The 15,958-nt window shown below is 42.1% G+C and overlaps 1 protein-coding gene across 2 annotated transcripts; it reads left to right on the top strand.

The window, feature by feature from the left end:
• The first annotated feature begins 3,765 nt into the window (after nucleotides 1-3,765).
• On the top strand, nucleotides 3,766-15,571 carry smad5 (SMAD family member 5). Of its 2 annotated transcripts, none has more exons than XM_080465290.1 (7): nucleotides 3,766-4,021; nucleotides 9,190-10,123; nucleotides 11,341-11,634; nucleotides 11,993-12,100; nucleotides 13,847-14,068; nucleotides 14,155-14,411; nucleotides 14,516-15,571. In XM_080465290.1, exons 2-7 carry the CDS (start codon nucleotides 9,721-9,723, stop codon nucleotides 14,657-14,659), a joined length of 1,428 nt encoding a protein of 475 aa, XP_080321416.1. In that variant the 5' UTR covers nucleotides 3,766-4,021; nucleotides 9,190-9,720; the 3' UTR covers nucleotides 14,660-15,571. The 2 variants fall into 2 exon arrangements, with proteins under 2 accessions (XP_080321416.1, XP_080321415.1); XM_080465289.1 differs by having other exon boundaries at nucleotides 3,873-4,518.
• The last annotated feature ends 387 nt before the right edge of the window (nucleotides 15,572-15,958 follow it).

Genomic DNA, 15,958 nt, shown 5'->3' with positions numbered 1-15,958 from the left:
TACCTCTTTTTTACATTTGTTTTATGGAAATGTTTCTGTTTAAACCATGTTGTGACATGACATATTGCATGTGTGACTCATTCAGAATAGGCTGTTATAAAACTGCTTTAAACTGGGCATGTAGACAGCTTAAAGGTTCGTTTTAGACTGTGATTTCAGAGGCTGCCGATACAGAGTGAAAGTAGTTCAACAAGTTTAATTTGTTTCTCTGGAGATAAACTTTAATTATAAAGCACATTTCATAGTCTCATCAAATGTTACATGATCGGTCCCAACCACTCATTCCAGTCAATCACTTTCTGTGCAGCACAAAGTGTTTAATGTGTTCAAAACAGAGGTAATGTTATTTATCCCCATCATTTTAGCTGTTTAACTAGTTTACCAAAGAAAAAAATAATGAATATATACATAAACTTATACAATAAGTGGACACATAGGCACATTACAGGCAAACATTACAAAACCATGTGAGGGAACGAGTTCTCTTCTGTTCCCCAAATGTTCCCGTTTAAGCAGCCTGATGGCTGAGGGATCGAAGGACAGAGTTGATTTGTGCCCGTTGGCGCCACTGAAAAGCAGCAGACTGAGAACATTAAGATAAATTCAAGAAGGAAAGATCCTGTTTGGAATCTGTTCCCTGAATGTTTTCCACCTCCGACCTTCAGGAAACTTAAGTTTCTCTCCCAGACTCCGGGCAGGGCGCTCTCATCGGGAAAAACTTAAGGTCCAGTGTCTCAGGAATCAAACCATCAACACTGCTTTTGACAGCCTTCTTTTATTCCCAGCTCAGGAATAAAAACATGTGAAGTGGTAACACATTTTTACTGATTCAATCTTGTGCTAATGATGTTTATTCCTCAGTTTCTGGCGTTTTGAAGGATATACTCAGGTGTGATGTTGGGACTCAGTTGGCAGTCACTGTTTACTCTGAATATTTAATCAGATCAATATATATACTGGGCTGCACTGCGGCAGATTAAAAAAAAAAAAAATGAAGAAGAAGAAAATCATTCTATCTGCGGGTTCCCTGTGAGATTTGCTTTTAGACTGAACAGTCCAAACACTTAAAACCTCTTTATGCACAGGTTCATAAAACACAGCCGATTGACACTGCCACTCTGTAAAAGTTTATTTTACTGCAGTATTTCTGGCTTCAAAATGAAGTAGAATCTAAATCATGGGTAGTTTTCCTTGGATGACTTCAGACTCTGGTGGCCCTCAAAGGCTGCTTTTGCTCATAGTTTATCATTTGGAAAATCCCATTACCGGAAATGCCACAGTAGCAGTCTGAAGTCTGTTTCGACAGAACGTTTCTCAAAAACATGCAGTTTTAAAAAAAAGTGACGTGTAAAATATTGCCACATACCAACCAGTATCAATGTCTGAAAGCTCAGTGTGACGCAGGGTACTCTATCAAGCGCACTCATTCACACATTTATAGTCAACAAATAATTCATGTTTGGACTTTGCAAAGAAACTGAATTACCTGGTTAGAATCCCTGCAAACTGCACACAGAAGACATCAAACCCACAACCTTCTCACTTCTCTGCTGTGAGTCCTGACTTATTGTCATACCCAGGTTAATGAGGTCCAATGGCGATCAGTGTCGCACGTAAGAAACTGATGAAAAATAAATCCCATTGAGGAGCGTTTATATAAGTGGAAATTTGACAAATCACCAAGTGGTAAATTCCCACTACTGAGTTTGGATCCACAACATAAAAAGCCATCAAGTCAGTCCCACAGACATTTTGCACATAAATAACAAACATTATCGTCACTGATCCACATATCATGTTAGAAATTTGTAATAGAAGAGGTAATCATTTATTTGTCCAATTTCTAAATTCCTTACAGCAGCAATCTTCTCCAATAATATCAACAGAGTAGAATATTAATATGTCAAATAAGTAAGAATACCATTAAATAAGTAAATATCAATATGTACATGGCAATATTATATATGTACAAGGCATATATATATATATATATATATATACACATACATACAGTACATATATATATATATATATATATATATATATATACAGTACATATACATATATACAGTATACATATACATATACTGTATATACCCCCACGCCCATCCACTATTTTAGTAATTCCTATCACAGGATGATGTAACATTGTTGGGAAAAGGTATCACATCACCGTAACTCAGAAAACAGTGTGGCTCATCCAGTGAAGTTTCTCCTGTGCTCGTTCTTTCTGAGTAGAAATAAAAACCTCAACTGAACAGCATAACTTCACACTAAGTCGCATTACTACAGACCTATATGCACAAGCAATTGGAATGAAAAACTTTTTAGTGTTATGGAAACAACATAAAAAAGAACCCTCCTTATGCTAACATGTTAAATATAAAGAGGATATTTCACAAATCTGACTCAATGCCTTTAAGAGCTATGATTTTAATTCCTTTTATTTTATTTTTCAATTCACTGATAATATTGACCATTGCTAATAATATTCTATCCTTTTAGATATTCTCTCATATTTATGTTTATGTCAGTTATGGTGAAGAAGAAAAAAGTTTCTTAAATCTTCATTGTTTGAGCAATGACAAAGAATGAGTCAGAGACACAAATCGATCACAAAAACATATTTATTCAAAATACTAACTACAGTGTAAATTCAAATTCAGTCTTGATTTAGTCAGATGTTTAAATATTCACAATCATTCAATCAAGTCTGTACAGTCATATGCATATAGTCACATTTACACATCTACAACCACATTGTAGATACTGATGCAGTAATTTATTTCATCAGATCTTTATCTTATCACATTTATACAGTCATCAAAGAGCCACGACTATATGGTCACATACATACAGTCACATTCATGCAGTCATGTGTAGAGTCACATTTATAAAGTCTTATTCATAGTCAAATGTATACAGCCACATGCAAGCAGTCACATTTATACAATAACAATCATACAATTACATTTTTATAGTTGCATCCATTAAGTCACATTTATAGAATAGAATAGAATAGAATAGATCTTTATTTATAGAGCAACTTTCACAGACAGGATTCACATGGTGCTTTACAGTACTAAAAACAGAAAAAGTAAAGCAGAGATAAGATCATTTATAATATCAAAGCAAGAAAAACATACATAGTTATACAAAAAACGTAAAATTGAGCAGCTCCAGGTCAAAGGCTTGCCCTAATAAAAATGTTTTTAACTGCTTCATAAAAGAAACCAGGAGTCAACAGATCTCAGCTGAAGATTTCACAGACACATTTACAACTAAATTGTAAAAATAGAAATATTATTTTTATTTCATCTCATATTTTACATTTATACAGTCATCATGTGAACATAGTCACATTCCTAGTCACATTTATACATTTCTCCTTGAGAATTGATCCACTCAGACATACTAAGCATTGGAAGTGCAGATACACCGGCATCAATCTGCATATTACTGGAGTACATCCTCCAACCTGAATAAGACAGAACATTATGCTTTATCTTTATTATTTCAACAGTTTCCCGAGTTCAATTGGAATGCACCTTTAGTCCCACTTTGGACAAGTGGGGGCTTTAATGAACCAGAGCCCGGGACCTTGTAGTTTCATGATGCGCTCTTGACTGGTTGAGTGGTTACTACACTGCTTTTAGGGAATAAAAGAGATTAAAAAAAATAAAGAAATTGGGTGAAATAAACTGGTAAATCAGTTTGTCCGCTAGTGGCTGAACACGAGAGCTGCACCTCATTAAAAGGCGGACGGACGGACGGAGGGACGGACGGAGGGAATCCGCGCTCCGAACGTTATCCTGACGGGGAAGAGAGGCCAGTGCGAGCCGGGGACGTGTTCAGCGGTGACCATCAGCCCGGATCATTAAAGTCCAAGGGATTAACGGCGTGTGGAGAGACGCGGTTTGAACCAGAGGGCCACAAAAGACAACAATACACAAGAAGACCGAGTCCAGACTGAGTGGAGCCAGCAACTTGTGAGACGTCCCAGAGCCGCAGCACCGCCACCGTAAGACCCGCAACTTCTCGCTCCACGGCAGCGAAAACACTTTAAAAGACACGCATTCTGTTTTTATTCTATCAGATGCTTTGATGTGTCTCACTACCTCCATTATAAACAGTTTTAGAGGAAATAAAGTTGGTTCAGTTGGAGCATGTTCAAACGTATGCCCGAAGAAAACCGGAATGTTTGGAATAAAATATTAAGCCAGGCTTCTATTTAATCCTAAAAGGTTAAATTTTTTTGATATAATTAACAAACAAAAAATATGTTCTTTAGTATACGATCAAAGTGGGCACTAGTTTATGGGGCGTGCGGAGGGATATGCACTCCGCCTTCCCAGTAGTCTATTAGTCTCCTGGATCTGGAGGACATGGCACGGAGCGACGGAGGGAAGCGCCGCTGGGAGAAGAAAGCACACCAAATCCAGTAAAGAAAGTTTAAAACGGGAAAAAAAGAAGTTAACAGGGAGAGGCACAAGCATGACTTGCGGGCGCCGCTGAAAGGTAGGTGTCTGCGGGGTGGGTTTGTGGTTGGAGTGCGGGGAGCGACATCAGCGGGCTGCGCGGAGGCTCGACGCCGCGCCGCCGTCTGAGAGGTTCGGGTTAGCACTTAGCTTAGCATCAGCTCCGAAAAGTTAGTGGAACGGAGGAAGAGGAGGAAGGCTGTAGACAAGCCAGAACAAGCTCAAAACTAATTTTTAAACACCGCCACGTGTGATTCCAACAGCGAATCCGCCGAGCGTGTGACCAGCACGAGTTGGTTACTTTTCAAGGTGTTTGTTTCAAACTTTATACAAGTTGTTAAAGATCGCTAAGCTAGTTAGCAGACTCGAGGCTCCTCGCATTAGCCCGCTGCATACCAGCCAGCTAATGCCTCCGAACTGATGTTCTGTTATGACTGCGTGTATTTTGGTGGCACGGTGAAGTTAGAGCAGCTCTAAAAGCTATTTTTACTGCTGTTTGGGGATTTGTGTAACATCAGATGCGTCTGTCTGAATCCCCTTTTTCTCCTTTCCTCTGGGTGGGGGGTGCTCGCTGCTCTCCCAGGCAGCTCTTCTTCCATATTGTCTGTTCCCTGTACTCCACACTTGTCAAGCTTCTCCAACTGACTCCAAACACACCCCTGACTGCAGGACATGCACCAGTAAGAGTATTTAAAACCCTTGTTGGAAGGAGGGATTTCTCAGTTCTCCTCTGAGGAAGTTAAGCTGTGATGAAGAGCTGCCATTGCTGGCTATTTCCTTACCATCTCCATTTAGTTTAGTTTCTATTCTTTTTTTATTAGGATTAGATGTCTGATCGTAATTAACATCATGACTAACATGATAACTATTGTGACTGCCATCAGTGTCAACATGACAATGGAAAATGTGTTATAAATATTCAGAAAGTGCAGGATTGCTTTACAAATGGTCCATAAACTGGTATGATTACCTTCACCAACAAAAGTTGGGAGAAGGTTATGTTTTTGTCTGCGTGTATTATATTTTTGGTTTGTATGTTTATCTATTTTACCATCTTGTCAAAAACTAGTACCTGAATTGCATGAAATCTTAAGGGATGGTTTGTTGTCATTCAAGGACCAACCAATCAGATTTTGGGATGTTAACGGCTAACCGTTTGCAAATAAATCCCCAGAAAACTGAAAAATGTCCCATACAAAGCGGAAGTGTAGGGGTACCTCATAGAGAAGCTCAAAGGAGATCAGCGTATGTTGCCATGGAGACGGTCTAGAGCTTGCGGCTAATATCTATGTTTGTGACATATCCACAAACACCGGTCCCCAATGATAATATAATATAGTCCCGAATTGGTTGGTTTAATTTGTTTTTACTTCATGAAGGACATGTGAGCATATAGTGCCTTGTCCTGTTGCATTGATCCTTGTATTGATTTCACTAAAGGATGATAGGGTTATTTTTAAGCTACTACCATAAGACTTTCCTCAGACCTTTATTATAGTTCTGTCTTATTTTCATGTCAATACATATATGAGTATAAGCTGTAGATATAATTGATTTGCTTATGCTGGAGCAGATCCTCGTGGTCTATATGCAGTCCACCCGTCCATCACAGGACGGTGCCAGACGGTTACTCAAACTCGAGAAATACACAGTAACAGGTCATCAGAAATAAACCAGGGTATGCAGATAAAGTCCATGCAATCAAAGGGAGAACATGCAAACTGCACACAGGAGTGCCTCCTAGACTGTAAAAGGAATCTGTAATGGGAGAGTTCCTAATGCAAGTACAGAATCGGGTGTATCTATTTAAAAAAAAAAAACAACCCAAGACGGGGTCGGATTCTATTACTTTCTTGAGTTGAATGTAGAAAGCTAAATGTTTTTTTTCTTTAGAGAGCTCAGGTGATAAAAAGTTAGATCTATTTGTGGCAATCATCACCGCTGTGTCATCAGTCTGGTCGTTTTTTGTACTCTTATGCCTGCCATACACTGTTACTTTCGCCCGTCCCTATCAAAAGATGGCAATCATGAGAGAGTGGTGTCGATATCTTTGGTCTTGGCTCTAAATTGCTGGTTCCACGTCGCACTGTGAAACGGGTTCAACGACATCATGGTCTTGCAACCAAATGCAACCTGCGATAAACTTCTGACACTCGGACATTTGGGGAGATGGTGACTGCTGATGCCACCTACGTCGACTAACTAACCAATAGAAGTCCAGTATATAAAATGGCGTACTGATCAGCGTGACACTGGCGCTAAACCAAAATCGCGAAACATGTCACTGAAAGTATGTGGGACGTAAACACAAACTTCTTGGGAATTTCTCTCCAAACATAATACCACAAGTTCATGTTTCGCTAGTTTCTTTTTTGTAAATGGATGGCGCACGCGTACGACATTTCGTTGTTGCTCAGTCATGTCAACTCACATGTATTGTCGGCTGTGAGTTAGCTTGCATTTTTAATTGTGCAGTCTGCACACAGCAAACTTCATGTCATGTTGTGCCCTAACGTTATTAGATATCATGTCTTTACCTTTGGCTTTTCAAGAGCTTTCTAACAAGTAGTGCATCTGATGACAATCCATATTCGTTGGATCAGTACCAATCTGAAATGTGAATATTTACTGGTTTCATCCCTGTGTGGGAAACCTGAAATGTGTTTTCATCATTTTGTATAATTTTTTCATGCCTAAAGTTTTCAGTGTTACTGAATTTTAAAATAGAGGAAAGCTAAACAACTTGCCTCCCTTCTGAACAGTGGTGCCGAATGTGTGTTTAAAGGTTTTGTTGTTGGGACTGTAGATGTAGGTCATTGTCCTGACAAAATATATATTGATGATATGCTCAGGAATTCCTGGCAGTATCTATGAAAGCACAGATCGTCAGCAGCTATGCTCACAAAGTTATCTTTGATCAATAAATCTTTCACTTAACACATTTAACAGTCTGACTTTGTAACACATGTTTAGTTTGGTCTGGCCCCTTTGATGTAGAGATCTCAACACACTATCAGCATGTAAAAATGATCTTCTCTGTCGTTGAGATTAGCTTTAGTTGTTCATACGGTCAAATCCAAAAATCCATCTAATAGAATGTTTCTACATGTTGCACGGAGGTTGGATGTGTCCCAACGTTATAAATCAGTTAGATGTCATTGTTAATTCAACAATAAGCTGGTGAATCACTCCTGAGCCGCTCTAAATGAGGCCTGGCCCATCCAGATCTTATCAGGATATGTTGAAACAACCACTGCAACGTAGCCCAGTGGATGCCAGATGAACTCATAACATCGACAGGATGATACTTTTTTTGTGTGTGTGCCTACATGTCCTTCTTGTGGAGGTGTCCCTCCGCTTTCATGTGTGTGCAGAACAATGAGTAGTGGGAGTTGGTGCAGTGATGCTGGACAGCTGTGTGTTGGAAGGGAGGGATCGGGCAGAGATGGGATGAGGGAGGAAGCGGCCCTTTGTGGTTACATCCTTTTTGACCAGGCCGGTTTCACAAGCCCCCAAACAGCTGCCGCTGCTGTGTGTGTTTGACTCACTGCTCGCCTGGTCTGATATGGATGATATGGACTGTGACGCAGCCGGGTTCTATGGGCCTTGATGAGGACTTGTGCTTGATGGAGCAGTTGGGTGTCATCTGTAACCTGCTGGGTTTTCCTCTACATGGACTATGTGTTTATCAGTGATGCCACGGTTGAATAGTGTTTGCATCAAAGCCATACTCAATGGGAGTACTCCATACGCAAACGATATGAGAAGACTTTGCATCGCCATGAACCTCCTCCTTACAGCCTCTGCATCAATGCTACGCTCAACTCCAACAGCCTTACACTCTACCGTGTGCATACTGCTTTATGTGTACTGCAGTCTGAGGGACCACATTTCCTATGTGCCGCTCACTCACACGCTCCAGCTTGCTGTTAATGACTATCAGTCATACTTTAATAATGTTTAGCGTGTCGTATCCCTGGTGTGTGAGCCTAGAAACTCTCTAGCATGTAGCACAGCTCTGAGTTAAATACTGAGCAGTGAAACTAATAAATCACATAGGACATAGGTGATTAAGTTGCTGGTGTTGTACGAACTAGCTTTTGCCTCATCTTGATATTTTAGCAGAACATAATTTTTATATATATATATATATATATATATATATATCTGCTGGTATCAGTAGCGCTGCATCCCGATATTTTTACATTAAACAACCTGTTTGTGTTTGTTGCCGTCATTCGGCTGACCCGACCCACTTGAGATGAATGTATGTGGGGTCCTACTATGAAATGAGTTTCACACTTCTGTTCGAGCATCATCTCCTTCTCGCTGACACTTCTTCTATGCCAGAAAATGTGTAAAATAAAAAATGACGATGAAAATCAAGGAACTTGACCTCGCATTAGAAAAAAAAAAATAGAGCGTGTTGGATTAACCATTTGCCTTCCCCTCGAAAAGGCTCACGTGATGAGGGTGTGACGAATCAGGAAAGCACATGTGGAACAGAGGAAGCCAACAACGGTCTTTATGCACTGATTCTCAAAAAAGCTTTTTTAATATAGTCCAAAATGCAAAACTGAGACTTTCTAAAATTATGTTGTGGTAAAGTTAGAATTTTCCTGTTCTGATTGTAGATTGAGGCTGTGTCTGTGTGAGATGGTGTTAAAGGTGGCTTGTTTACATTCATTTGTTCTCTTTTCTTTTCTTACAGATAGCCGTCAAACCAAAACCTATTGTCCTGGTTGAAGAGGTAACCGGCAGACGACCTCGGAGTTGTTGAGCAATGATCACTTCCTTATAAGACTTGTGTCAAAGTTGCCCCAGTGAGACCTGGCGCAGCCTGTCTGTTGCACACAGGTCTTGATTGAAGCTCCTGCAGCCCGCCCAGCACCCTCCCTCCCTCCCTCCATCAGTGGTGGTGACCCAGCTCCGGACAGCTTGCTGGAGGGCCCTTCCTGAGCAGCAGCAGCTGCGTCCTGCTTGCTGACTCCCGTCCCTCCCCTGCTTCCTGTCCTTGGTCAGACAAGGCTAAAGTCTCCTCTCCTCTCCCCGCCCCTCATTTCTGTCAGCTCCTCATACTCACACACCCAAGCAGCTCCACACGCTCACTGATTTCTTTTTTTAGGCCATTATTGTTCTTTGGAGATCATCAGCAGGAGACTAGTAATTACCTTTTGACTGAGCTGGACTGACCGTCCACAACTTTTTTTTTTTTTTTTAAACGCACGCCACTGCCCAGAGGATGACCTCCATGTCCAGTCTCTTCTCCTTCACTAGTCCAGCAGTGAAACGCCTGCTTGGATGGAAGCAGGGGGACGAGGAGGAGAAATGGGCAGAGAAGGCAGTGGACGCGTTGGTGAAAAAGCTCAAGAAGAAGAAAGGTGCCATGGAGGACCTGGAGAAGGCTCTGAGCTGCCCCGGTCAGCCCAGCAAGTGCGTTACCATTCCAAGATCGCTGGACGGCCGGCTGCAGGTTTCCCACAGGAAGGGGCTTCCTCATGTCATCTACTGCAGAGTGTGGCGCTGGCCGGACCTCCAGTCTCACCACGAGCTCAAGCCCCTGGAGGTGTGTGAATACCCGTTTGGCTCCAAACAGAAGGAGGTCTGCATCAACCCATATCACTACAAGCGAGTGGAGAGTCCTGGTAGGTGCTTCTGAACAAACTGATTGTCTTTGAAGTAATTTTACACTTCATTGTAAAATGCCAGTGCACACTACATTTGAGGCTGGTTTCCCTTTTGTCTAAATATTAATACCACTATGATACCCTGATCCACAACAGCATCCTTATCACTCTTCACCTTCAACTGAAAAACATTGCAGAGCTCTACACATCTCTGAGAGCCCGTAAGAAAATCCACAAAGGTCAGGAGGCTGTCATCAAGCGGGCCTGGTCTTCCCGCCCCCTCCATTTCACAGAAAATCAATATCACTAGCTGTAGGAGTCTTATTAGATTATATGCCTCAGGCACTCCAGTTGGGGTGTGGCATCAGAGAGCGGCTTACTAAATGCATAAACCACTCAGGATAAACTCCCACTTTCCCTCTGCCGGTTCTCCGCTCACACACCCCATCACACACGCTCACGATGACCCTGAGAAGACGGCCCCTCTGACACTGGGCCAGTTTGGGATTTCCAGCCCCGTATTGACCGCTTCAAGGATGTGGATCACATGTCAGTCAGGAGAGGCTGCACGCTGTATCATTCAAAGTGAAGCTTGCAGGCTCGTATCGGAGCCTTGAAGCCGGGACTCTGTATGTTAGCAGATGAACATCAAGGCTGTGGAAGTACACACAATCCTTTTGGCATAGGTGACGAGAAAATAAATATAGAAGACCTTGGTGGTGGTTGTTTGTCTACCAAGGTCTGAAGTGACTTGTGAGGAATGTGTGCTTGTTGTTGAGCTGTGGTATGTGCTGAATGTTGGAAACTGATGCAATTATAGAAGTCATGAGTACTGTCATATCAAATGTTACTTTCATTGGAACTTTGTCTGATGACTTTAAATGCATTAGGACAGAAACTATTTATTTTATTTATATGCTCTCTTTTTCCTTTTTACCTCTGTAATGATCAGTTGTGCTGTTTTCACTTTACACTGCCACATTGGTTAAAAGGTTGTGGCCATCGTTTGCATGCTCAGATAGTTTTTCAAAGAGAATACCAATTCAGGACGTATTGTTCTAACATTTCTTACGTTTCCTTGTTAATGGAACAAATGAATTATTGACGAGAACAGCACAATCAGAGAAACTTAGAAAGACAGTGGATAGACATTTGATGTATAACGTTTGTTTTTAAAATATTTCCGTGTGAGTGTTTGATCTGATATTCATTTCAATTCTCCCCCGTCCTTCCAGTGCTCCCTCCGGTCCTGGTACCACGCCACAGCGAGTTCAACCCACAGCACAGCTTGCTGGTACAGTTTCGCAACCTCACCCACAACGAGCCCCACATGCCCCTGAACGCCACCTTTCCAGAGTCCTTCCAGCAGCCGCACAGCGGCGGCGGCAGCACCACCAGCGGTGGCGGAGGGGGCGGCAGCTCTTTTCCCATTTCTCCCAACTCTCCTTATCCTCCTTCTCCAGCCAGCAGTGGTACTTATCCAAACTCTCCTGCCAGCTCGGGACCCTCCAGTCCATTCCAGCTCCCAGGTACACCCAGTTTGTGTGTGTGTGTGTGACCTCCTGTGCTTGACCCTGGGACTGATGCCGAATGACTATGCTTCTGTAAATTTGCTAATTGCAGCCTAAGTAGATGTCTTGTACGTTGTTTTTCTCTGCGTGCCTCAGAGGCTCAAACGGCTCACGTTGCATCTCCGTGGGGAATGGGTTAGCATGTGGCTCAGCAACTGAGGGATGTGTGTCATCTGACACCGTTTCCGGGGTTCAGATCCTGTGATGATTGTTTGGGTCTACGGAGACTTGAGTGGAGTGTGTGTATGTGTGAAAGACCATTTGCCAGCAGCAGCAACTGGTCTCATCCTTGCTAACTGCTCTCTTAATGTCTCAGCTGACACCCCACCCCCAGCCTACATGCCCCCCGATGAGCAGCTGGGGCAGGAGAGCCAGTCCATGGAGACGAGCAGCAGCCTGGTACCACAGAACATGCCCAGAGGAGGTGAGAGAGTGCACACAGTCTGGCTTGATCCATGGTTCCGATAGGCCAGAGACAACTTCAGACAATTCCTTCTATAATATACTTTAAACCAGAAGGGTCAAACTAATTTTATTTCAGGGGCCACATTCAACCCAATTTCATCTTGGTGGTGCCTTAATAAACTTTAATTAAAATTTTTATTAAGTTTTTCTTTTGTTGCTGTACAGAGTATATCTGATTAAAATGTCTATAGTTTTACAAAAAGAATTACTACTGAAAACTACTACAAATCGTAACATAAAACCACTTTTAATTAAACCTTCCTGTGCAAAATACAGTGAAATGTCCCAAAAAAGATTCTTCTATAGCTGTTGAATTCTGCATGTTTTTACAAACTCACCCTGACAGCACGGCTTTGAGGCTAATACTAGTTTGCTATCTTTCATGGCAGCATCACAGATGTCTCTTCTCAGGTCTTAGTGTTGTGTCCACTACTCCAAAGAAATGTGTTAAAAGATCAATTTGCTTGGCGGGACGGATTGGAGCCTGATCGGCCCGCAAGCCTTATTTTTGACACCCATGGTTTAGACAGGCTCCGAAGGGAACACCACTGTCCTGCTCAAATCCACCTGATTGTGATGAGGAGCTCATTGTGAGGTTTTCAGCAGAGTTTCATGACGACGTGCTCAAACATGCAGGACAAACCTCCAGGGTACAAAACCACTGTTGCAATGAGCATGTTTACATAGAATGTAATCACATAATTGTACTAATCTGGTCTGACACGTTGACATGTACTTCAGAAATCCTGGTTATTATGTTTAAGTCCGTTATCCGTTTTTTTGTTGTTTTTTTCTGAGCGCTTACGTTTGGCTTGTAAGATTCAAACTTAACACATTTACTTCTTTGTTTATTGGACATGGCCTGAATACATTTGGAAAAAATAATGGGTATACATGCATGTATTGGGTAAAAAAACCCATAACCAAACAATATTACATGATGCTTCTCACATCATTACTTAAATAATCTAATGACTCCTGATGTTTGACAATGATCAGATTTTTTATTTAATCTCTGCATGTTTCTTTTGTCCTCCATGTTTAGACACTTTATATCACATTACTATTGCAACAACACATCATCAGAAGGGTAAAACTAACCCGTTTCACAACAGTCCAACTCCAACTCACATTCCCTATTAGTGGCAACATTAATGTCCAATCCAGGGACATTATATAAGATCTCATAAGAGATCAGACCTGCTTCAATTCAACCTGGTTCTGATCAGCAGCCCCACATTGAAGACTTTATTAAAATGCCCCGGACTGTGTAGTGAGTTGGCTCTCGCTGTTGCTCTTGTTCCGCCTTCTTTCATTTAAATGAAAGGCTAAGATAAGTTTTTAAATCTCATGTGTGGATGACTGTGACCATTATAGTAATCTTCAGTTACAAGCACACTACACTAATTAGCGCAGTGGTTTAGATGTGTTTGATAGCTCATTTCGAGCCACTAAGTTTAATCTGGTAGCTTGATTTATTCTCCGAAGGCTGAACAGAAACATTGGAAGCATTTAAATTGCTAAAAACAAAAAGATGACTCAATGTAATATAAGTTAGTCATTTTTCAGACTACAGCATCAATGCCATATGATGCAGAGAAAACTTATAGCTATAGAATAAACTAACCCAAAGCTGTTTGAAATGCCTCAATAATAAATAAACCTGAATAAGAGACATTTTGTTCCTACTGTGATTTCTTCTCAGATGTGCAGCCGGTGGAATACGAGGAGCCGAGCCACTGGTGCTCTATTGTCTACTATGAACTCAACAATCGGGTCGGAGAGGCTTACCACGCCTCGTCCACCAGTGTGCTCGTGGACGGCTTCACCGACCCCTCAAACAACAAGAACCGCTTCTGCCTCGGGCTGCTGTCCAACGTCAACCGCAACTCCACCATCGAGAACACCCGCAGACACATCGGCAAAGGTACGCCGCTCAGTCACACACAGCGAGGACACAAGTCAGGCGCAAGGGGGTGTGATTCAGACCATTTGATGTGTTTGTTTTCCCAGGAGTGCACCTGTACTACGTGGGAGGGGAGGTGTACGCGGAGTGTCTCAGTGACACCAGCATTTTTGTCCAGAGTCGTAACTGTAACTACCACCACGGCTTCCACCCCACCACCGTCTGCAAGATCCCCAGCGGATGCAGCCTGAAGATTTTCAACAACCAAGAGTTCGCTCAGCTCCTGGCGCAGTCGGTCAACCACGGCTTCGAGGCCGTCTACGAGCTCACTAAGATGTGCACCATTAGGATGAGTTTTGTCAAGGTGAGGGCGTCGAGAATACCTGCTGATGAAGGGAGACAAGTTGTCTTTGATTCAGATGTTGGTCTTCATCTGCCCCTGTGTGACACACTGTTTCCTCTCCTCAGGGCTGGGGAGCAGAGTATCACCGTCAGGACGTCACCAGCACCCCCTGCTGGATCGAGGTGCACCTGCACGGACCCCTGCAGTGGCTGGACAAAGTGCTAACACAGATGGGCTCGCCTCTCAACCCAATCTCCTCCGTGTCCTAATAACAGAGGCCCGTTTTTACTTTTTTTATTTTTTTTTTATTTTTTACTTCTTTCTCTCTCCCCTTGACGATTTATAATTTAAAGCGGCCTTAATGGCTGAACTGTTTACACTTAATTTGGGAAGGGATTTTAGAGTCTGGCTGGAAGTCCAACAGCAGCCAGGATCCAACGTTTCCAGTAAATACCAGAAGGAGGAGAGGGACACACTACTGCTTGACAATGCCACCACATGTGCAAGAATCGAGGGCTCCGGCGTCGAGCTCGGACCTGCCCACTGTTAATTTTTGCATTGACTTTTATTGTTTTCATCAAATGACTTCATTTCTCAACATGTGTAGTTTTTAATGAAGCGGAAGTGTTTTTGCCTTTGTGTCCGACAGACAATTGGAATTCTTCCGGAAAAAACCCTTTCTTACATTGTCGTGTCAATGTCAGATATTTACAAATAAGATATAGAAACAATTATGTTTACCATTAGACTCGGATATAATAACAAATGCTTTCTTTTTATAGTCTCTACTGCTAGAAATGAACACTGAGCTACTGCCTTTGAAAGAAGTCGTGTATGCCAACATGGTAGTTTCTTTTTTTGATATGGGAGATCAATCACTGAACAAGTTTAACATGCCATAAGCTAACAACATTGTGAATGTTACATCTATTGCAATAGAAGTAGTCACCTATGATATAATCAGACCGCAGACACCTTCACTATCAGTTCTTGTTTGTACTCTCCAGTTCAAGTAAGAGTGACTGTATGTCCCATACTCACTGTATTAACAATAATGTGCACTCATTGGTTTGTGGAGGCATATGGAGCTTTTGGCGTGGGTACCAAGGCATTATGTTGTTAGATAATTGACTTCATTAGCTCAATGAAATAAACCGGTTATTTGGTAACTGATTTATTTGATTCTTTGTGCTTCAGTCTCAAACATTTCAGCAATGCTGGTTACAGTAAGTGTGATGGATTATTGTGTATGGGGCAGCTGTGGCTTAGCTGGGGGAGCGGTCGTCTTTTCAATATGAAGGTTGCAGGTTCCATCTACGTCTGTGCAAGTGTCCTTGAGCAAGGCTCTGACTGGTCCCACTGGATGAACGGTGCACCTTGCATGTGGCAGCTGCGTTCGTTGGTTTAGGTCAAGGCTCGGCGGCATTTATGTCGAAAAGGGCCGTTTTTGTCCCTTTCCACTAAATCAAATTTAAGTGAAGCCACACGATATGTTAAGCTTTAAAATGAGGCTAAAACAGATTGAAAACTTTCAAATACAATTTTGATATAGGAGCACAAATTCATGA

The sequence above is a fragment of the Lipophrys pholis genome (assembly GCF_963383615.2).
Source record: "Lipophrys pholis genome assembly, chromosome: 6".
Classification (NCBI taxonomy): domain Eukaryota; kingdom Metazoa; phylum Chordata; class Actinopteri; order Blenniiformes; family Blenniidae; genus Lipophrys; species Lipophrys pholis.
Note: the sequence above shows the minus strand (reverse complement) of the source record. Positions and strands in the feature narration are given on the sequence as shown.